Source organism: Condylura cristata, unplaced genomic scaffold, assembly GCF_000260355.1.
Source record: "Condylura cristata isolate star-nosed mole 26May11 unplaced genomic scaffold, ConCri1.0 scaffold00017, whole genome shotgun sequence".
In the NCBI taxonomy this organism is placed as follows: domain Eukaryota; kingdom Metazoa; phylum Chordata; class Mammalia; order Eulipotyphla; family Talpidae; genus Condylura; species Condylura cristata.
This window is the reverse complement of record NW_004567118.1, coordinates 23,523,688-23,548,619: the sequence shown is the minus strand read 5'-3', so window position 1 is coordinate 23,548,619 and position 24,932 is coordinate 23,523,688. Positions and strand designations below refer to the sequence as shown.

At 35.6% G+C, this 24,932-nt stretch overlaps 1 protein-coding gene across 1 annotated transcript in view; it reads right to left on the bottom strand.

The window, feature by feature from the left end:
• Positions 1-24,932, bottom strand: part of TEKT3 (tektin 3) — a 35,182-nt gene that overhangs the window by 9,649 nt on the left and 601 nt on the right. The window contains exons 2-5 of the mRNA XM_004684576.2: positions 15,286-15,891; positions 13,383-13,466; positions 5,233-5,303; positions 1,487-1,630 (exon numbers count right to left, since the gene is read on the bottom strand). Of these exons, the coding sequence (XP_004684633.1) occupies positions 1,487-1,630; positions 5,233-5,303; positions 13,383-13,466; positions 15,286-15,864 (878 nt within the window). The 5' untranslated portion in view covers positions 15,865-15,891. The remainder of the gene's footprint in view (positions 1-1,486; positions 1,631-5,232; positions 5,304-13,382; positions 13,467-15,285; positions 15,892-24,932) is intronic.

Genomic DNA, 24,932 nt, shown 5'->3' with positions numbered 1-24,932 from the left:
TAGCATACAACACAGACACCATGCGATAGGACACATTCCCAGGACTGGAAGGGCAGGGAGCACCCCAGATTTGCACATCATCCTTGTGCAGGGGCCACGCTCATCTTCTCTTTTACTATTTGTGCTGGTGAAATGAGCACTCTAGAAGTTTATCCTAAGGAAAGAATTACCCAAAGGCATAGATATGAGGATATTCATTTTCAGTAATATTTTTGCCAATCCATGGAGAACAAGAAACAACCTAAATGCCCCAAAGTAAAGAAAAAATTGCTTAAATGATGGCATATTTAGAAAGGTATTTCATAGCATATACACATTCATATTATGGAAGATTACATTCACAATAGTTTTGATATATTACGAGGTGAAAAATCAAGACTATATAAGCAGTATGTGTGTACTACCATTATTTAAAAATACAAATCTATGTCTTGGAAGAATATTCTAAAAACTAACAGTAAATTGTTAACATTGGGCGTCTCTGGGCAATAGGCTTGAGGGTGATATTTCTTTGCTTGTTGTTATGATAGGGTATTAAAGGAGACCTTATTGCTGAATAGAAGTTATAGCTCAGACCTGAAATAACACCTCCACGTGCTAGACCCTGACATTCTAGAATGGGCAGCTGGAACGAGAGGAAGCTCTTCCTGGAGGGCTAAGTGGACAGTGTGAAGTTTCACCGCAGCCAACTGCCTGGACAAAGTAGAAGAGGCTGCTTCCTGCTCACCTCCACCAACTACGAGGCCTTTCACAAGCGCAATTAGGATATGGGATCTGAAAGATCCAAAAGTGAAGGTGATAAGTGGTTCTGCTCCTATTACAGGAAAATAAAAGAGAAGCTGCTTTGGGCATGACCAGTCCCAGGAGAGAGTCTATTTGGGGTTCAAGTTTAAAAGGAGGGCAGGGGCATAAGGGCAAGAAACTTGGGAATGATGAAAATATACTTTATCTCAACTGTGGTCATGGTCACATAGGCAATGACATTTGTGAAAACCCAAAAATGTAAACAATGCATTTTATTGTAAGTGAACTTCAATCCAATCAAGGTGATTTATTTAAAAAGAAAAAAGGAGTGGGGGGCGAGCTTAAAAAAAAAAAATCATGAAGCCAAGATTGCATGCCAGTTCTGGTAAAGAAACCACTCACAGAACACATTCAGCTGATAGTAACAATAAAACCTTAAATTGTATGTCAGCTTGTTTCCTTGGCATCCAATCCACGGTAACACTTTGTTATCTTTATGCTTATCTGTTCACTAGGTTTTCTGTATCAAGGATGTATTGTTAGCATAGATGGCAAAATTAGCAACAATTTTTTTTTTTTTTTTGCAAAAGAATACAGGCATACAGGCTGCATGTGTCAAGGCCTGACTGCAGAACCAGCCAAAGCGGGGTGACCCTGCCACATCTTCCTGTTAGCCTACAAGCAGCACCATTTTGAAAAGAGAATGAATTGACATTGGCATCACAGAAGTCATCCAACTTACGTTGCATCAACCTTCTCCACCCCACGGAAGAAGCTGACGCCATCCGAAGTATTTCGCAGATGGTGGCATTTATCGTCAATCCGATAAGCTGTCTGTTTATCACTCAGGTCCTTCTCCAACTCATGCTGGGTAGCTCTGTTAGCTCTAGAACAGAGTGGGGAAATGGAGCTCCAGGTTGAGGTAATACTGCCCGTCACTGCCCTTCTAAGCTGGGACCTACCCCTCTGCTCCCTCAGTCTCCTCTTGCACACAGTGTCCGAGTTGTCACTTAAAAGCAGCCTGGACTCCCTCATAGCCCATTTTATGGGATGGGGTGGGGCTTGGGAGAACATGTACAGATCAACTGAAATCAGATATGTAGAGCCAAGACAGGACACAGTTTGAAATAATCTCCTTTTCCTTCCTTTTCCTTTCCAAAGAATATAGCCTTTCTATATTCTTTGAGTGCAACTCCCTGAGAAGTTGTAAGGCATTTATAGCCCAGCCGCTCTCCACCCATAGGGATGGCCATGCTCAACAGAAGTTTGCCAGGAAAAAGAAACCAATGGTAAAAATTAGCCTGCAGGGAAGGTGTCAAGAGTGCCTGAGAGAGATCAGAAGAGCCACGTGTGCTGGCAGCCACTGTTCTGGATTGGAAGAGGCCTCGTTTCAGTCTGGAGATACGTGGGGTGCCAGGTAGAAATTTCATTATCAAAGAGAAAGTCCTAGGGGATAAGCATGGGTGACAGGAGAGTCGTATCTCTGATCCTGGAATAAAAGTAATATATATATGCATTTCCAAGGTTGCCATATGCTCTTCTTTCAGCAACTTTATCTCCAATTTCTTTTTCAATAAGGAGACACTGCTCATGAGCTATCACAACATTCCTGAAATTGTCGTGGAGATGATGTGTGTTTCTCTGCTCTTGGAATAAAGTAAATAATTAATGAGCACTTATCACATGCCAGACACTCCTTGGTAAGTCTGAGAGGTATCAATATAAATATGACAAAGCAAATATCTCCCCCCTAAATAAGTTTCTATTCTACTGGTAAGAGGCAGGTAATACCCATAGTGATAAGCAAATCATGTGTTTTGTTAGCACAACAGAGAAAAAAGAAAAAGGAGGGCAAAGGGGACAAGGAATGTGTGTTATTATTTTAGGTAGGATGATCAGGGTAGGTCTCCTTGAGGAGGTGATGTTTGAGCGAAGACAGCAGAAAAAACAGATCATGCAGGGGTTCACTGGAAGGAGTCTGGTTTTCCTCTGAGTAAAACAAGAGAACATTGACCACAATTTCAAAGGATCATTCTGGTACTGGGGAGAGAACAGACTGCAAGAAATAGGGAGATCACTAGGATCCAAATGCAGTTATCCAAGGAAGAGTTGAAGGTGGCTTGAAGCCAGTGGCCAGGGTAGCAGGAAAGAGATGAGAAGTGCTCAGCGTATAGTTTAAAGATAGAACCAATCTAACTTCCTAGGAATCTGGGCATCAGTGAGAAACAGGAATAGGTTTGTAATCAGAATAGCAGAGTACCATCAACTGAAATGAATAAGAATACAGGTGAGAAGGCTGTGAGAAGACACAAGTCAAGTTGACCTGCTGAGCTTGAATGTCCATTAAACATCCAAGTGGACATACCAAGTAGGCTGTTGAAATTTGGGAGAAAGTTCTAGGCTAGAAATAAAAGGTTGGGTATCTTTAGCATATAGATAGTTTTGAAAAAGAAGAACACTGGGTGATCTTAATCATGTCTCTATCCCCACACCCTAAAATGATCTTGGCACGGGGGAGCCACTCAGTAAAGTTTGAAATGAATAAGCTAATGCTGACTGTGGTTTCTTTTTAACTTAGCCTGTGCCTTTGAATAAGTTAATTGAGTTGAGTTCTTTTCTATTTGTTTGTTTGAATTTGTAAAGTATAAGTAAGGGTGGCAAGATGCAAGCTACCTGAGTTTGTGTGTAAAAAGTGAAAGGTGAGGAATCTGCCCTTCCTGGATTTTCTGTATTTGGTCTCTTGTTTAAAGGTATAGTGTTGAAACTGACATTAGAAGAGCTTTCTCATTTGTGGTGTGGGAATCAGGTGACCTACTGGCTTCCTCTCTTGGAAGGACACCCGTGACCAGGAGGTGCTGATCTCAGAACCTCCCTCAGAGGTGCGTGAAGCAGTATTCCATTGATCTATCTTGGAGCCCAAGGCAGGAAGAATCTTGATTGAAATATTGGTGCCAAATGAGATTCCATTTTCAGCCCAAATCTAAACTGAGGACTTTATTATAGCTCCAAAACAAACATGGAGTTTAAAAAAACTTTCCTCTTGTTACCTTTGCTGGGTGGAACCCAGTGGCCATATTAGGGGGCCCAGACCCCTGCAAATCCTTGAGATGTCATTCCAGAAATTTTAGCTAGTTGTGCGGTAAAATAAAATGAAGCTCTCTAAAGGATTACAAACAGAAATCCCAAGCAAGACATATGCAGACAGAATTTTCTGCCAAGGCCTGCAATGGCTAGTAATGAGGCTGCTGGTGAGGGCATGACTGGGAGATGTGGCCATTCCACAGTGGGATGATTTAGGCCAATGAGAGAAAAGATCACAGGGGATGGGCAGCACATTTCCAAAAGAAAAATCAGGACTAGAACTAAACCAGAAGAACACAGAATAGAAATGATTCTTTGAACTTCACGATGTTGTATTCCTACTGAGCCTGGGGAGCAGAAACCAGAAATGAATATCAGAACTACTGCCTGACACTTAACAACTTAAGCAAGTACAGTCATCTTCAACTAACCTTTATTTTCCCTAACACCTTCTGGATCAAAGAACTCAAGAGAGTGCTCAGCCATGTGGACCTCCCTGTCAATCCCTCCCCACTGTCAACCCTGAAGCATAGGACAGGAGACCAAGGAAGCAAGATCACGTATTCCTTTAGGTGTATCACACATCTTTCCTTAAAATCATTAGTATAAACAGAATCATCATTTACTTTGTGGGATACTTTCAACAGTTCTTCTTTCCAAGGCCGTGACCTAGTGACCATTGACCTTCCTTATACTTATTTCCATTTTTCTTATTCCCATGAACTTTCTATTAAAAGTATTAAGCTAGCTAACACTTTTTCTATGGTAGCAGCTATTATCATTGCTGTTATCAGTTCTTAAGACTATTCTCACTGCTTGATGATTTAGTGTCTGCATGCTCCTCCCCTCTACCATAAGTGCAATCTTCCTATTATTTACTGTTTCTGGGAAAAGAGAGATTGGTGTTCTAGTTAAGGGAAGAATGGCAGTGGAACTCAGTAAATGCTACCAGAGTGTGATCACACAACAGGGTTTCCCAGGAAATCAGGGAAGGGTGAATCTTCGAGGAGATATGGAAACATATAACATGTAAGTGAGTCATAATTTATGACTTTTCCAACAATTGGGCTAAACTTATACAGGTCAATCTCTTACCAAAGAATAAAACCTTTTGTGTTAAAAGAATCCTTAGCCAAGTGACTCCCTTACCCTCCAAATGAGGGCAAAAATCCTTTTTATGGCATCTCAAAATTATTCTTTAAATAAAAATGTAAAGCCAGTATTAATTTACCCTTTGAATTAAAATGCTTATATGAACATGTATCTGAACATGTGTACATGTGTACAACTGCATGCATTTCCTTATCTAATAAATCTTTATAAAAGAAGTTAGGAGAAACCTGAATGGAAGGCATAAACATAGACCCATGATACATTTTAAATAATACAGAGAAATAGAGCTCTTACGCAAGTTGGGCAATGGCCTTATCCAAATGTAGCTTCATCCTTTCTTGACAACACAGAATAATATCAACTTCCTATTCATTTGAGAAAAGAAACATTCATTAATGTTTTCATCCTTGAATATAACCATCAAAATCAATAATATAGCAAAACATTGAGGAAGGAAAACTTTGTTTCTGGACGAACTATAAAGTGAAGCAAAACAAATTTACATCCACTTCTTTACCTATATGCCTCATGATACTGCAATATAAACCTTAGACTGAGATCAATCCTTTGTAGGACTATACGGCAATTATATTATGGAACAAGCTGGGACAGGATTCAAATAACAGGAGGATTCCTACTTTTTATATCCGGTTCTTAATTAAGGTCAAGTTATTTGTAATTGCAAGAAATAGTAAGCTATTTACTAGTGAGTTAATTCTGGCGGTGTACAAAGTTGGCCTAAAGGCATGACTTTTCTATATTATCCCATGCTAAGACACAGCAACCAGGAGGGACCCAAAAAGGGACTTGCCTCTGGCATTGTGTGTAACCTTTGAGACACCCAGCTCTTTCTCCCACCCAAATATAGAGGCTGACTTCACTTCCTGGCTGGGGGGCTGCCTCCTCTCTGTCCAGTCTCTGCCTTGCAGCCCCACCCCCAAGCTGGCACAAATACTGCCAAGTCACATCTCTCTACTTACCACCTGGTTCTTTGATGCTGCTAAGATGCATATGCTATGGTTCAACATGTGTCCTATCAGAGATTTTTTAAATAATCATTCCCTCCACTCTGAAATCCATATGCATTAGAAAATGTAGGAACTTGATTTAGTACCAAGAAGGCCTTTAGCAGTGCAAAGACTCGTTTTTACCACTTTCTCAAGCAAAAAGTGATTGTGTTGTACATACAATCTTGTAACCTGAGTTTTCATTTTAAACTTAAACATTTTTCCAAATATTAAATGATACTGTGATGGACAACTTCAATAAATATTTAGACTGCTGCCAAAGGGTATGCCTTCTTTCAAGATTTTAACAAGTACAACCAAATGGCCCTTTGAAACATTCTATCCACTACAATGAAAGTTTATGTCTCACTTCCAACACCAAGTAGCCACTGTCACACCTCTCAATCTTTGCCAATGTGATAGGTACCTCTCCCCTCCCCCCATAAAACAGAAAACTTGTGTGGATAAGCAGAGTAACATCATGACAATGTTTTGTTCATCATTTTACTGTCTTTTGTAAATCTTCCATTCATGTGCTTAACTAAATATTCTGGGCTTTTCCCCTTCCCCAATTAATGTATGAGTTCTTAATATATTAAAATTCAATCTTTTCCAATCATCTTTTGTTAAACAGCTTAACCCTGGTCTTTAAATTTTGTGCATGGTGTTTTTGACATATAGACATTTTTCATTTCTAAGACATCAAATATTTCTTTTTGGCTTCTGCCTTCATTAACTTAATGAGCAAATCCTTCTTCATTCCAGCATTAATTATTTCTCAACTGTATATTGTTATTCTTTTATTGATTAATATTAAAAAATAAATATGCTTAGAGTTTATTTCAGTAATATTACATTTGGATTCTTTGACATGCTACATTAATGGAATAAATGAAAAACTACATTTCTAATAAACAGTTTTATCAAGTCTGGTTTTCACCCTTCTAGATTCCCATACAGCCTCAGGGTAGTTTGTGTATCAGTCTATCTTTATCTGTGGTTTGCTTCACCTGTGCGTACATGTGTGTGTTAGTGTGTGCAGCTATTTCACTGAGATGTTGGCAAAGGCACACAATATTAGTTAGAAATACCACTTAAAACCAAAAATCCTGAGTTACTATACTCTGTGTATACAATGAGAGAGTAGGGATTCCTGAGACTTTTAGTGAGAAAAAAATATACTTGCAAAGACTCTTGATATTTAAAAATTTTTTTGAACTATTATTTTTATATGTGAATTTAAATAATTATCTTTTTGCTTAGGATATTTGTCACAAAAATTCATTGTAGGAGTTGGCTGCCTTATGACTTTGTTTATGGTCATTTTTTACTCCTAAACAGTCTTTACTATATCTCCAATTTTACTATCCCTTTCTTATAAAGCTATGGACTTCATTTTGCTTTAGAAGTCCTCCTATACATTACATCAAGTTTACTTTTTAATATCTTTTTTTTTCTTCTGCCCCTATCACAGTTACAATAAGCCCATTCCCATGTAAGGTACCTTATTCACAGGTTCAGGGGATTAGGACATGCGCATGCCTGGGGGGCATTATTCAACCTACACAGTCATGAAATGTTTCCAACACATGGATGTATAGAAAAGAATATAACACCTAGTGATTGCCACAAACCTATAGAAAAAGTAAATTTTTATCACTCTCTTTAAGTCTCTTTTAAAAAGAAGTAATACATTATAGAGAAATGTAAACCCTCCCCAGACTTTTTGTCTCTCTCCATACACAGAGACTACCAATATTCTAAAGTTTCTATATTGCTTCTTTCCATGCACGTGGCTTTAATTTATTATATCTATAAATATATATAACATAATGTATTTACTCAACAGTATTTACTCTATGGTAAGAATATTTACTCACAGTAGTCCTAGAGTATCACTGAATTTGCTTTCTGCAATTTCAGTTACCCACGGTCAACCTTGATCTAAAAATATCAGGTTCAATAAGATAATTTGAGAGAGGTAAACAGTCACTTAACTTTTATTATAGTAAATATAGATGTAATTATTCTATTTTATAGTTATCATTGTTAATCTGTCCCCATATCTACATGAAACTTTATCACAGGCATGTCTATGTGGGGAGAGCAGCCAATGGAGGTCCTGCACTCTGTAGTTTCAGACACCTGCTGGGGTTTTTACTGCCTCCTTAAAGCTTAGGTACACAGTGTTCTCATTGTCATTAAGATTGAAAATATTCTTCAATTTTTTATTTCTATCAAGATTTTCTTTTACTCTTTTGCTATTGATATGAGTAAACTTTAAGGATCTGTGGGCATTATTTTTCTATTGTTCATTTTAAATTTTGTGGAATTGTAGTCAGAAACTACACATTGCTATTGTTTTTAGTTTACATGGTTAATGATACCGAAGTGATTGAAAATGAGAAAGAATAGCTCATATCTTGTCTTGTTAATACTTCCAACAGACTTCATTTCTTTATGTAGCTCTAAGTTTCCATCTACCATGTTCCCTTTTGACTGAAGGTCTTTATCACTTAACTTTTTATTTGGGCGGGGGGAAGTCCTTATTTTACTTTGATTTTGCATCTTCTGTCTTACCACCTTGAATTGCTTGCTGTGGAAGAATCTAATCACATGAAGACAACCAAGCAGCCCTCTGGAGAGGCCCACATGGCAAGGATGGGAAGCTTCCTGCCTGTGGCCAGAAGAGAAATCACCTGGGAGAGACTCCTCCCGCCCCAGTCAAGCCTTTGGATGACCACAGCACTGGCTGATGGCTTGCTTCAACTCACAAGAGACCTGGAAATGCAACCTCCCTGTTAGGCTATTCTTAGATTCCTGACATACACAAGCTGTGTGAGATAGTGTGTGTTATTGTCTTTGCCCTTGTTCTTGGATACATGTTACTTAGTAATAAGTAACTAACACAAATTTCACTTTGTTCCAAGAGGATGGGTCATCCATGGTGGTGGACTCTGGTTTCAGTGCAGTCCTATATGTCTGAAGAGCTTTTACTTCTTGTTAGCCAAACTGAGTAACTATGGAGAGACTATTCCCAATAAGCCGGAGTGTTTGCTTTCTGCGTTTGAAACACAAAGGAGAAAAAAGTCACTTATCAGAAGGAAAGTAGCCAGCTGGGGTAAGCCCCAGAGCTTCAGCCTGAGCTCAGAGCTACAGTGCCAGCCCACAGAGCAAGGCCAGGCAAGACTGAAGGGCCATTGGTTTCAAAGTTGAAGGAGTTAGTGGTCTGGGAGGAACAACAAAATGGAGCCATGATCAGTTCCCAAAGAGAAAGCATTCTGTACAGATGAGGGGAATTTCACTGGTTGAAGATGAGTAACAGTCAACAGAATTTATGAGGAAATATTTTGCTGCACTCATATTATTCAAAAATAGGCCTTTTGAGGCTATTTCTTCTCTTAGCTAATATTTAGTTATTCTGAAAAATGAGATAAATTTGGTAAAATATTTAAAAATAAGCTAAAATATCATTACCTTGATTAAACTACAGGATATATTCACTACATGAATTAATTGGCAGCAACCAAGCACCCCAGCAGACTGTACTGCTGACCTAGAAAATATAGCCCCTCAAAGCAGTAGTTCTTAATAATTTTTAAAATGTTTTGAGATAATCATACACAACAGAATTGATCTAACTATACAATTCAATGATTTTTTAACATAGTCACAATTTCTAGCTCTCACCAGAGCCCATTTTAGAACATTTCATTGTTTCAAAAGAAACCACACACTCCTTAGCTGTCACCCCCAATTTCTAATCTCTCAAGCCCCTGCTTCTAGGCAACCATTAATCTACTTTTGGCCTCTGTAGATTTTGTTATCTTGGATATCTGGTATAAATGGAATATACAATATGTGGCCCTCTGTAACAAGCTTCTCTCACTCAGCATAGTGCCTTCAAGATTCATCCACATTGTAGAATGTTCCAGCACTTCAACCTATAACTTAGACATACATAGCATCCTATTACTTAGACATACCATATTTATTTATCATTGGTCATTTGATGGAGGTCTGGATTGTTTCCAAGTAGCTGTTATGAAAAATGCTGCTATAAATCTTCATGTTTTTTAGTGGGCACGTATTTCCTTTTCTTCTGGGTAGAAGTGTAGGAGTGGAATTACTGAATCATACGGTAGCTCTATGTTTAACCATTTTCCAAAGCAGTTACATCACTTTATATTCCTACCAGGGTATGAGAGTTCTAATTTCTCCTCATTCTTACCAACACTTATTACCTGTATTTTTCAGTGTAGTCACCCTAGTGGGTATGAAGTGGTATTTCATGGGAGTTTTATTTGTATTTCCTTGATGACTAATGATACTGAGCATTTTTTATAAGCTTATGAGTAATTTGTATATCCACTTTAGAGCCCTTGCCCATTTTTTAAAATGAGATATTTGAATTGGGTTGTATTTTTGGTTTTGAGTTGTAAAAGTTCTTTATATGCCTAGGTACAAGACCTTTATCAGGTATATGAGTTGCAAATATTTTTTCCATTTTGTGTATTATCTTTTCACTTTGTTGACGTTCTTCAATGCATCAAGGTTTATCACTTTGATAATTGATAATTTTGTCTATTTTTATTATTTATATTTTGTGCCTTGTGTTAGATTTTAGAAACTATTGTCTGCTCAGAAGTAACAAGTAATTCTGCTTATGTTTTCTTATTTTAAGAGTTTAAGTTTTTAGTTCTTATATTTAGGATAAGTCTCTGATCCACCTGACTCAATTTTTATTATATGCTGTAAGGCAGGTATCCAAATTTGGCCTTCAGCACATGGTTAGTAAACTGCCCCTCCACCATTTGTTGAAGAAATACTCCTTTCCCAGTGATTGTCTCATCACCCTTGTTTGAAGACAAATTGATCATAAATATGATAGCATCTCAAATTTCACTCCTTTGACCTCCATGTCTACATTATGTCATTATTACACAGTCTTATGTACTGTAGTTTTAGAGTAAATTTTAAATTGAGAAATGTGAACCCCCAATTCCTTCTTTTTCATATTATTTTGGCTATTCTGCATCCTTTGAATTTCCATGTGAATTTTAGTATCAGCTTATTAATTTCTGCAAAGAAATTAATTAGGATTTTGGTAAGAACTGTATTAAATCTATGGATCTTGTTGAGAATATTATCATCTTACTACTTTTTAAATCTTCCAATACATGAACGTCATATGTCAATTTATTTTTATATTCTTTAATTTCTATAAACAACATTTGATAGTTTTAAAATCAGTGATTCTTAATTTTATTCATCACAGTTATCTGCAGAATATTTTTAAATACCAATGCCTACAAAGTTTCAGAGTCAAGTAGCCAGGTTAAAAATAAGTCTCGTAGAAATATCACAGTATATTCATGGGCAAATTGATAAAGTGAGGCTATCAGAAGTTGTTTATAATTTATTTCATACAGAACATCTCAGGATCAGCAAAAACAAGAAATCTAGGGATATTTGCTGGTAAATTTATACTGTGTAAAATGACAAAGTAGATGTTATATTATTTTGATTTGCCAGATTCATCAGAGTCTAGAAAGAAGAAACAGCAGAGCACTAGACTAGAACTTAGAACAAAATCATATTTAACTGGTGAGGATGGGAGAGAACCTAATGTGAGAATCAACATAATGGGGCAGATTTAATTATAAATTTCTGGATGGTAATTTAACTTTATATACTTAAAAGCTTTCCTAATGCCTATATCCTTTGACACACAATTACATTTATTAAGTATATCCTAAAGAAAAATCATAAATAATTTAAATTTAAAATGTTATCAATATTAATTATTAAAATAGAAAAAAAGAGTGAGCTAGGGAAAAACAAATTTTTCAAAGAGGATATTTTTTTAAAGATAACATTTTCACAGTATGGAATACAACATAACCATTACATTAAAGTCACATCTTAAAAGAACATGGATGATGTGGGAAAAATACCCCAATATAATTTCTAAATGATTAAAGCACTTTGGGGGTGGGGTGAGGTATGGTGAAGAGACAGAGCAAAGAGGTTCTGAGGACAATGAAAATACTCTATATAAATACTTAAATGATGGCTACATGCCATTATGCATTTGTCCAAACCCACAGAATCTACACCAAGAATATTCTGCAGTGTAAACTCTTTAGGTAATTATGATGCATCAGTGTGGGCTCATCAGTTGTAACCTGATGTATGTCTCACTCTGTTGCAGGGTGGTGTTGATGGTAAGGGGAGGGGAAGTGGTGCATATTTTTGGTATATTGGAAACGAATGTACCTTCCCCTCAATTTTTCTGGGAACTTAAAACTTCCCTAAAAAACTATTTTTGGAACTCTCCTGTACTGCTGGTGGGAATGCAAACTAGTACAACCACTATGGAAAACTGTTTGGAGGTTCCTCAAACTGCTAAACATGGAGCTTCCATTTGACCCAATCCCACTCCTAGGTATCTACCCAAAAGACACAAAAACAGTGATTCAAAAAGATACCTGCACTTCCATGTTTATTGCTGCTATATTCACAATTGGAAAGACATGGAAACAGTCCAAATGCCCCAAAACGGATGACTGGATTAAAAAGATGTGGTACATAAACACAATGGAATATTACTCAGCAACCAAAAAAAAAGAAACATATGTCTTTTGCAGCAACTTGGATGGAGCTGGAAAAGATCATGCTTAGTGAAATAAGCCAGAAAGAAAAGGAAAAATACCGGATGGCTTCTCTCTTAGCAGGAATATAATGGAACAGGTGAGAAAATAATGATGATGATGAACAGCTATATATCAGAGACATTTTGTGGGTGTGGAGTGGGGAATGGGATCTAAAATATTGGGGGAGGAGGAAAATGCACTGGACTATGGTGATGGCACATGGGTGATTTGGTGATGGGAAACCCAAGGGGATTGCAACTAAGATGGAAAAATGCATAAAAATATGTAAAAATAAACTATTATAAATTTTTTTTAAAAACTAAATCTTTTTACTGCCTTACAACATCCTGTGTTTAAGAATAAACATTTTTTGTCCAACAAAAAAATTCAAATTCATATCTACAGTATTATTTTAACCCAGGAAACATATCTGTGTATCTTTGAGTTGGGCGGTGTCACTCCAAGCATGGTTAATAAAAAGACAAAAGTACTCCAAAAGTAACATGAATGCACGTTTAATTGAACTTCAAGTCATTTTTCCCTTTTTTATCCTTTTCTCTATTTTCAAAATTCCTCAATGAACACTTATTATTTTTATAACCAAAAATATATATTTTTCTAAACATATTAACAACTGATAGCATAACTCTTCACTTACAAAGAAATATATAGCATATCTTTATTTATAAGGCTATACATATCATCAGGGTTTTTTTATTCTATTATTAAACACATTTGCAATTAAGTTTATTGTTATTGAAGCATTTGTCTCCTTACTTACTGTCAGCAGTTCTGTTTCCACTTCATCATGTACTAGATCAATTCCCATTCTCTTCTCCCGATGAAACAGACATTCTCGGCCTACCTATACATAAATAGAAAAATGGAGCACACCAATAAAAGCTAAAACCAGTAACTAGCATTTCTAATTTTTTTCTAGAGTAAGTAAACAGACACTCCTACTACCAACTTTTCAAGCCATTAGAAGTCTAACATGAAACGAACTTTGAAAACTAAGTAAATCCTTCTAGTTAAGAGGTGAAGAGTTAGTTCCACAAGGTAGTTTGAAAAAACATTCTAATCTGGAGAGCTGACTGAACCAAGGAGATTGAGTCCCAAAAATTAGCATCTGAGAATATTGCTCGGCATTAATTTCTTCTAGAGAAATAGTTAAGAGCCTAAAATATATAGTCCTCGAGATATTTTTTCCAAATATTTCCTGTTGAACAGACAGAGGAAAAACAAAGGATTATCATTAAGGACATTAAAGTATTTGTTTATCCAAAAATCCAAATCATTATTTTTTAAGTATCATGAATTGTTTCCCTGATTATAAAAATAATATGCTTTATCCATTAAAGGGGAAAGTATATAAAAGCAGAAAATGAGTTAACTAAACATCGATCACTATTTTGTTTGTTTTTAAGAAAATAGAGGTTATAATCTTAGGATTATAGATTATACCTTTTAGGCTTGATCTTAGACCATAGTCTTAGACCACAGATCATGAATTCTTAGAGACAAAGTATATTAATGACTCCAATAGAAAATATCTTAGATTGCCAGCAATAAATTAAGTATGAAAGAACATTATGCAACAGTTAAGGTATTTTTTTTTTCAAAAAATGTTTCATGAAACAGACAACTGTATAATGTTAAAGTTTTAAAAAGTTTAAAATAGTATATGCACTATAATCCAGATTTTGTAACATTAACTATTTTTGAGTGAGTCTCTAATTCTTTTAATAGTACAATTTACATTTACTAGAAGACAAATTAATGAGCTGAAGGGAATTCTGATTACTTCAATAAGTATTAATAAATTCTTTCCAAGAAGTTTCTAGTCACCCACAATCTTGCCAGCAATATATGGAAGTGTCCATTTTCTGCACTTTAGCCAATCCTAGATATTACCAGTTTTCATTTCTATAAATTTGATAGGTTAAAAAGATGGTTCCTACTTTGATTCCTTTTTATTTCTATTATTGTTAACATTTTTCCTAAATTAGTTGATCTTTTGTATTTTACTGTTGAGATTTATCTGTTTGGGTGATTAACTTTAATCAGGGTCTTCTGATAGTGCATTAGCAAATACTCAAATACACAAAAAATCTGGACAAAAATTACAGGAAAAAATTCAAATCAGACTGATTTCATTGAAAAGAATAGTAAGGGAAGTAAGGTTGCATTCAGAACTTCCTATTTAAAGAGCCGACATACGCCCTCCTTGGCTGCGCAACAGGTTAATGCAGCACTGCAAGCGAGCCACAGCCACTTCAATTAGAGTTCAATCCCCATCCCAAGAGGTGACCCACATGGCACGGCAGACCTCTCCTGACTGGCTGCTGCTCCCCTCAGCAGTGTACTTCAGTCGATCTGCCTGTTCTGCTCCCCACTCTGTCTCTGGTGAATCTTCTCACTGACCCTGCACCTCTGGATTGTACCCCAGTTCTGTATGCATAAATAAATAAATCTTTTTTAAAAAATAAAAATAAAAAGCTTACATAATATGCTTACTGTGTAAAACCAGCAATGGTTTAGCCATTAAAAAACAGTTACAGATGTTGATGGGTGTTTGGCTTCTACAAGTGAAGTGAAGATAATTCACTTAATAACTCTAAAGATTTAACTAGTGGATTATAATTACAAAAACGTATTTTTTTACCATAAGGTTTTATATTTACCTGAAGAGGAGCTTCTGTTTCCACCAAAGCCCTCTCCAATTTTTTCTTAACATCAGTTAATTCATTCGTTTCTCCAATCATTCCATCCAACTCATGAGTAATTTCAGTTTTCCAAAACCCTATTTCATTGACCCGTTCTCCCAAATTTTGGGTGGAGTTAGCCTGGGTTTTTCTTATTTGTTGATATTTGTCTTGAATTAGGCGAGATGTATCTACCCTGAGTCTTTCTGAATTGTGTCGAGACGTGTTGGATTCGAGAAAGTTGGTTAAATTGGACCTGTACCAATCATCAGGTGTGTACCTTGTGAAGAGAGTGGTTCTGTTGGAAACAAAGGGGACCATGGTACTCTCACAAACCCTCTGAGATCTAGTGCTGTAAGGACCCAAGGTTGGCGAGTTGGTGGCTGCTTTGTAGTAAGTGCTTGGTCTCCAAGGGAGGCTCAGGCTGTGGGTGAAATTGGAGTGGGGGAAGCGATCTTTATAGCTTGATGCCAAGGTACTGATAGCCGGTAGAAAGTTGGTTGGCGTTGGTTTAGGGTGGGCATAAGTTGCCGTTAGTGTAGAACCTAAAAGTTCCATGATGCTTCAACACGACGTGTAACTCTCCTGTTTTAAAAGAGGGAAGAGAGCAAAAAATAGTCACACATATTAATCTTCAGTGAAAACATACAAACAAAGGGCCACATGTCTTAGTATTAGTAACAATGGTCCCTAAAAACCTTAGCTACCCCACCTTCACAAGTGATAATATTTCCCAAATTTTTTTCATCTCTGTTTATTTAAACTAATGTGTTGAACTCATAGTCCTTTTCTAGATTGACCACCTCAAATTCTGAAATATTTGAGTAATAATGGTTTGTTGATAATGCAAGCACAGTCAAGGTAAGTATCTAGGTTCCCTTTTCCTGGCAACTTGAAGGTCCAAAGACCTTCAATATGAATATTTTAGGACCATCATGGGGTTCAGAGTAAGACTATGCCAAGTACCTGAAATGCCTGGCACAATTCTGGGCATATCACAAAGGTGCTCAATAAACATTAGCTTTTAAAATCAACAATACTTGAATATATGAAATGTTGTAAATTCCCATTCTTCCTCCAAAAGTGAATTCCTCAAAAGCAAACACCATTAATGGTTTAGTAATGCTTCTATCTTTACAGATTTTTCATATTCATATGCTAATACATGTATTATATTAAAACCTATGTACATCTATATAAATGCCATTGATACATACACGCAGAGCTTTCTAAAACATGTTTTTTAAAATAATATAAGTTTATTTTTACATCATTTTGTACCTTTTTCCATCTCAGTTGTAATCCCTGTGGGCTTCCCATCACCAAATCACCCATGTTCCATCACCACAGTCCAGTGCACTTCCCTCCCCCCACCATTTTTGATCCTATTCCCCACTCCACCCCCATAAAATGTCTCTGATATATAGTTGTTCATTTTTATTACTGTTTTCTCCCCTGGCCCTTTACACTCCTGCTATGAGTGAAACCATCTGGTATTTTCCTTTTCTTTCTGGCTTATTTCTCTAAGCATGATCTTTTCCAGCTCTATCCATGTTGCTGCAAAAGGCATGCTTATTTTCCTGGTTGCTGAGTAATATTCCATTGTGTATTTGTACCACATATTTTTAATCCAGTCATCTACTTTTGGGCATTTGGGTTGATTCCATATTTTTCCAATTGTAAATAAAGCAGCAATAAACATGGGGGTGCAGGTGTCTTTTTGAATCAGTATTTTTGTGTCTTTTGGGTAGATACCTAGGAGCGGGATTGCTGGGTCATATGGAAGCTCCATTTTTAGCAGTTTGAGAAATCTCCAAGAAGTTTTTCATAGTGGTTGTACTAGTTTGCAGTCCCACTAAGAGTGCAAGAGAGTTCCATTTTCTCCACATCCTCACCAACATTTGTTGATTTGTTGTTGCTAATTGTAAAACATACATTTTTAAAGATATTTTTGGACCTCTGCCACTGTTAGAATTCATATCACTGTTTACCAATTGAAATATTTTCTATTGTTTACAACTTTGGGTCATTATTAGTTCAGAAATCCAAATTTGCCATAAACAATGACACACTTTACAGCATTTAAGCATTATTCTGCTCTGGAGTTAATCTATAGATCCATTTACTGAAAAGAAAAAATAAAGTCAGATTTAATTCTGTAGTCTTCTTAGGAAAAAAAAAGTTATTCAGTGATTATTTAAATAGCTGTGTCTTGAGGCCTTTAGCATTCAACCACAAAATAATGTATTTGTAGAACTTTGGTCAAATAAAATTCACTCAGACTACACATAATGAAACAGCTGCCCACCGCCCTCTATTGCATGTCCCACACAACCTAAATCCCTGACTTTTTCCTAAATTCTTCCTTCTCTTAGCTCATTTAAACTGGCCAAACTTAGAGTATGATAATGAAAAAGAAACCTTAAATTCCACTTGTAGTTCTTTGCCTCCATTTGAAACTTAAATACTGCTTTTTAGAAAAGCAAATTTAAAGTAACGAGACCATAGCTATTTTGAATTCCAAATCCTTTCCCAAGTTAAATCTAGAAAAAAAATCCAGCCAGTGCTCTTTCAGCAAAAGTTTTCTTTCAGCAATTGGCATTGGGCCACTCTTACTTGATTTCTCTTAATTCTTGACAACAAAAGATCCAAAATCTAGCAGCCCACTTGGTCCTTCAACCATAAAATTCCTCATATGAGTTATCACTTTGTTTATCTATGTCCCTATTATGCATAAATCTTGAGACATTTTCATCCCACACTTGTCAATATTGAGCCCTGAGCCACGACTCCAAGGTGTGATGTGTGAAGACACAGAAGTTCATAATCTAGAGAAGATATATGAATTGAAAAAATTCATTTAGTTTACAGATCACCTAGTGACTTTTTAAAAATTAGACAGGGTATAATTCCCTCATATTCCACTGGTTGGAATATGAAACATCAAGCTCAGCATGTGAACAAAGCTCCTCATGTGTGGCTGTAAGTTTCACATGAGGAGATAGTAATCCAGGCCACAACTGATACTCGAGCTCCAGCCTGACATCATCTAAGTCATTCAGGATGGTTCAATAAAAGACAACAGCCTGGAAATGTCTTATAGTCTGGGTCATTATTGGTCAAGAAAACTGACAAGGTCTCAGTCTGCTTAAAAACTCAAAATGGATTTCTGCCTCTTACCATGATAGAGTAATAAAAACCAGAGTTAGTCTTCACATCTGACTAGACAAAACAGATGAAACAAAATTTTCAGAAATTGGACAATAAGTAGAGCACAGGATTCTGATTCCTCAGAGAAAAGAAATAAGGTGAGTCTTCTAATTGTCCTGGCATTCTGACTAGAAGCAATTTCTACGTTACAGGAAAAAAAAAGCTAAAACCAAACACAGCCCGGAAGCACTTGTGAGTTGAGGAAGAAATCAGAACCTGGGGAGGCAGAGATAGCTAAAAGTTGTGAAGTAGGACTATCAAATAAAGTGAACTGTGCTCTGTAAATCCATGTAGGGGACCACTGAGTCTTTGCTGAGTCATGGGTTGCACATCAAAGAACATTCCACAAGCCTTGGCAAAGAATGATAGCACATTTGTGAGCTGAACTCATTTTAGGACTCACAGAGAATGGAGTGACATTTTTGAACTCAGACCAGAATAGAGTAGTTTAGTGCTGACCTGGGGCATCGTGGAAACCCCCAGAGAGGCTGAACTACCTACCCCTGTAATGAAGACTTACTCTAGCAAAGCTTGAAAACTGGCCTCAAAGATATCATATAACATCATAATGTACAGGTTCCAATCAAAAACTTCTAGACATGCCTAGAAGCAAAACATGCGATCCATAATTAGGAGGAAAAGCAGTCAAGAGAAGCGTCCCTACAAATGGCAAGTAGGTGAGCACTGGGAAAGTATGTAGTAGTATTCACAGACAAACTAAAGAGAGATATGAAAGATTTAAGAACCAAATAAAACTTTAAGGAAAAAAACTACTATAGACGTATGCAATATATACCGGACAATTTCACTTGAAGGGAGTAATAGCAGATGAGATTCTGGAAGAAGTAAAGCTTAGTGTGTTTGACTCTAACCAAAGCAAATACACAGGATTTAACTGAAACAAATGAATGAATGGATGAATAAACAAATAGAGTCCCTGCAACCTATGGTACAGCAGCAATTGGTTTAACATCATGTATAGAAATGTCAGAAATGGGTGGGAGACAAAAATATTTGAAGAAATAATAGCTCTATATTCTTTAGCTCTAAAAAAAACCATAAACCCAATAGATCTAAGAAGCACTCCACACATATGTGTGTGTTCACACTCCTTACCACCACCACTCTCACTTCAGGCCCTTCATAATCAAATTACTAAAATTCTCCAAAAGAGAAAAACTTAAAACTGAAAGGGTGGAGGGGAAACGATAGATAGGAGGGAATAAAGGTAATAATCAACGCACAATTCTTGTCAGAGACTATGAAGGCAGAAGCCAACTGAACACCTTGAAAGGACTGGAAGAAAGTGTAAGCTTAGAATTTTATAGACACCGAAAATATCTTTCAAAGACAAAGGCAAATAATTTTTTTCATAAAAAAGGTCAACTGCACTAAAAGAATTGTTAAAGGAAATTCTTCAGGCAAAAGAAAATTATACCAGATGGAAACTTGGATTTATAAAAAGAAATGAAGTGTCAGAAATGGTAAGTATGTGTGCTAATATTAAAAAAAATTTACTTTCTAGCTTTTAAATTTCTTTAAAAGATGACAGTTTAAAGTGAAAATAATAAAATATTAATTGTGGTGTTTATAATAAAAATAGAACTAAGTCATGTGGTAATAATAGCATAACTGATGGGGGACCAAAATGGAAATACAGTATTGTAAGGTCTTATAACTAAAAGAGAATAATGTTGTTTAAACATGTGCTGTGATAAATTTAAAACATATACGACCTTGAAGGCAGTAGTTCTCAAAATGTGATGCAGGAACACATAAGCTTGCCTAAGAAAACTGGCCTCAAAGATTTATCCCAGGTGGGGTGGGAGTGACAAGTTCAAAATTATTTACATCGTAAATGCTCAGAGGCTATTTGCCTTTTTCATGGTTATTCGCTCACAAATTTACAATAATTTTTCAGAGGTGGCATGGTATGTGATAGTACAACAAACTGAATGCAGAAGTAAATATGAGAACCCAGTACTAAAATAAAGATTAAAGAACTTTTCCAGAAATGAAAATATTTCCAGTCTTCTCACAAATATTTTTTTTGTTTCAGAAAACATAAATAAAAATTTTATTTGTGACTTTATGGTTATTTTAAGAGTAGTAATATTTTTAAATATCTCAATTTTAATTTCTGATACAATAAATTAATAAACCTCAATAGATATAATCTACATACACTAAAATTCTTTGATATATTCAACATGAGGATTTCTGAATATAAATTAGTCCTTAGGCCAAAAAGTAAACTGCTGAACTCAAGTAATCTCTAAGAAAAAAAAAATAAGGTCGTAAACTAACAATAATGGATGGGGGAAAAAGTACTTACAAAACATAATAAATCCAAGAAAAGAGATGAAATAAGAAAATAAATAGCAAGATAGTCCTAGACCAAATCATATTAACATCACATTTATTTTAAAAATGGCTTAATAGTCAAATTAAAAGGCAATAATCTAAAAGATTTGTAAAATGAATTTAAAGGTAATACTGAACTACATGCTTGTTGGGGGAAAGTCCCATTTTAAATATAAAAACATAGATAAGTGAAAAAATAGGAAAAGATAAATCTTAAACACTAACCCAAAGTAGTCATATTAATATCAAACCAGTTAGACTTCAGAATAAGAAATATCAAAGACAGACTGAAATAAGGATAGACAAATTACTCAAGGAGACACAATGGTCTTAAATATTTATTTAACCATTTACAGATTTTTAAACACATGAAGCAAAAACTAACAAGAAAAATGAGAAATAGATAAATACATAGTAATATTTAGCTTTTTCACATTCATCTATCTGTAATATGTAGAACAAATAGAAAATCTGTTACTAGATAGGATATTTGAATATTATAACTAACTGGATCTAATTTACATTTATAAAACACTCCTCTCTAAATTACACACAATTTCCAACTATTCACCATTATTCTGACCACAAAAACAAATCTGAAGATGAAGTTTTAAATTAGTAAAATAAAACTTAAAAAAGGTTTAAAGTAAAATTAATATTCATATCATACTGAATATTGACCATATCAAAGCTAAGTTAGAAATCTATGATGGAAAGATATTTCCAAACAGGAAATTATACACACTTCTCAATATCCAATGAAGAGATCAGAAAAAAATTGAAAATATTTTGAGTTGAATGATAATGACAATATAGTATATCATAATTATGAAGTGTTGTTATTTTAATATTTAGAAGGAAGTATATATTTTAAATGCATGTATTAGAAAGTAAAATTGAGCAAGAATCAATTATCTATACTTTAATCTTAAAGGCTAGGGACAAATAGGAAGTAAAGTTAATGTAGAGGGAAGAAAACAATAGAGAACAAAAATCAATAAAGTAGAAAATAAATGAATAGGTAGAGAAAAAAAACTTAAACCTAACAATAAAATTGACAAACCTCAAGATAAAAAGAGAGAAGACAGGGCCCTTCCTGGTGGCGCAGCGGGTTAAAGCACAGCACTGAGAATCTAAAAGCCGCTTCAGTATGAGTTCGATTCCCGCCTGCCCCGGAGGTGACCACATGGCGTGGCAGACCTCTCCTGACCCGCCCGCTGCTCCCCTCAGCAGTGTACTTCGTTGATCTGCCTGTTCTGTTCCCCACTCCGTCTCTGGTGAAGCCTCTCGCCGCCCCTGAGCCTCTGGCCTGTACCCCAGTTCTGTATACACAAGTAAATAAATCTTTAAAAAAAAAAAGAGAGAGAAGACAGCTTACTAATATTTTGGAATATTACCACAGATCCTGCAACTATCAGTGTTAATAAAGCAATATTATTAATACTTTATGCCAAGAAATGTGACATCATAGATGAAATGGATAAAATTCTTTAAAGAAATAAAAAACAAAACTGACCAAAGAAATAAATAAGCTGACTAGTCCTGAAGTACTTAAGGAATTACACTCTATAGTTCAAAATCTTTCCTTAAAGAACACATCAGACCTAGATAATTTCACCTATGAATTCTACCAAACTTTTAAAAAATACTTTTTAAGAAAGAAATATTTCCATTTTTAGATGCCTACAGCTTACTTTGTTATTACATTGTAACACAGTATTTAAATTATTCTTCAAATTTTAACTCAGTGACTTCCTAAAAAGGTATATGCCACACAATCTTAGTTCATTAACTGATTCTATAAATATCTCATACTTGAAGTAAACTAAATAAATTCTTTGGAAAATGACTCAAAATAGCTGTGGAAAAATCCATCCCCTAAGTCATGCAATTGTTTTTTATTATACTTTTAGTCCTGACTGAAGAGCATTTTAAGAAATGTGCTACAAACTTAAAAACAGTATTTGACTGTCTTTATTTAATGTGGGGTAAATATTTATTTACTACTGAAAAATTCTATAATAGTCTTTCATAAATATTAGCATGCTAAAAATATAATCAATCACACAATTGATTATACTGGAAAGTACTGGAAAATGTTTATAATCCAAAAGGTGGCCTCAAATTGAACAGAAAAATTTTATAAGCACATTAGGCAAGACTTTAAGGTCATAAACATTTTAAGATATAAAAATCAAAGATCATTTTCTGCTTCTGCATTAGATATAGATTGTTCCATCTTCTTCCTCAGATTAGTGGCAAGCATTAAGTTGAAATTATCACAAATAACCACTTTCAGTTCTTTGGTAATATCCATTTAACTACAGTTTCAAACTAAATCAAAAATAAATTTTTGTCCCAATACATTAATAAAAACCAAAGTTTTTAATCAATTCTAATGTTTAAGTAATTTCCTTATGTATAATAAATAAGGTACTTATTTGATACATGTCAAATATATAGTTGATATGTGTGTCAAAATATGTTTCTGATATGTGTCAAATATATATAATATACATCAAAAAGTATTTGACAAGGAACTCTCTTCATTGACAGTGAATTACAAATTACTACACTTTGGAGACCTACATATCTAGTAGAGTTGAAAAAGCACATTCCCTATGACTCAGCAACTCTATAAACATCTAGTATACAATTAAAATGTGTACAAATATGTTTTTAATAATTTTTAAAGGAAACAGCCTAAAAGACCATCAACAGGAAAATTTGTGGCACATAATTTGTGCTAAATTCATGTGGGTTCCTATAAGCTGGCTACTAGCTGGGCAACTGTGACCTATTTGCTATCTAAAAATCATAGCATAGAATAGCTCATATCAGAAGGCAGGCCCAGGAGTAATATCAAATAATCTGCTGATGCAAATGTCTTTCCACGTATGGTCACAAGGTCCCCCTCTCCTGTCGTTCCTAAAACTTTGTCCCCCAAAGCAGCAACAAAGTTCAGCCACAGCAAATTCACGCAAAAATTACCACGCAGCAGTTACAATAAATGACCCAAAGCAGGTACAGCATCAGCACCACTATATAAACTTTAGAAATAACACTATAGATTAGTGTGGGGATAAACATATTAGTAGTAAAAGTATAAAAATATGCAGAGCTTGATGCCAACTTGTAATACAATTGGGAAGGTGGGGAAGGAGAAAGGGGAATATGATTCCCAAAGGCACATCAGGGGTCGTCTGTGCAATAACCGATTTTGTGTTTTTGTTTTTGTTTTAAGTGAGGCATATTTAAATGCTATTGCATGAAATACTTTTTCTTAAAAAAAAAAAAAACGTTTAGAAACTCAGTTGAGTGTGCCCACGGCCCGCTGGGCTTCTGTGGGCTGCGAGGTGTGGCTTCTGCTCCTGCAGTCAGCCTTCGGCCACCCCTCAGTGTAATTTATGTTTTTACAATTTCCTTGCTGGTACAAATACTCCGTTTTTGAAAGGTTATACGGGGTGTCACATAGTAGACTTGCTAACCTTCTAAAGTTGAATCATAAGAGTTGACTTTTAGTAGGGTTTAATCCTAATCTTACATAAACTCCAGATTCAAGCAAACTTTATATTGACCAACTCCCCGGCCTATTCTGTGAATGGCATTGTTTTAAATAAGCTAAGGTTTAAACTCCCCAAATTGTGTTTTAGGCATTTGATATAATTTGTAAAAAATGTTCCTTTCCAGTGTTTCTTTAAATTCAAAACAAAGCATATTTGAAATGTTAAACAAAAAAAAAAGAAAGAAAGAAAGAAAAGATTATGTTGTTATCCAGTTCAGTTCAAAGCACTTTGCTCATCAGTAAAACTATTCGCTTGCTTGCTTTTTCACAATGGCCAAACCAATAATTTTACCCATTTCTAAAATGTATCTACCACCACAGGCATCCAAGGAGAAAACATAAAGGGATTTGGTGGAAACCGCCACAATCCAAGGAGAGTTTAGCAGCCAGTGTTTCACAGAAATAGTCACCCGCCTTGAGAGAACTCAGAACCAGAATCAACCCTTTGAAGAGCCAGTGGTGTGGTGCGCTGTGGTGGGGGGGGGGG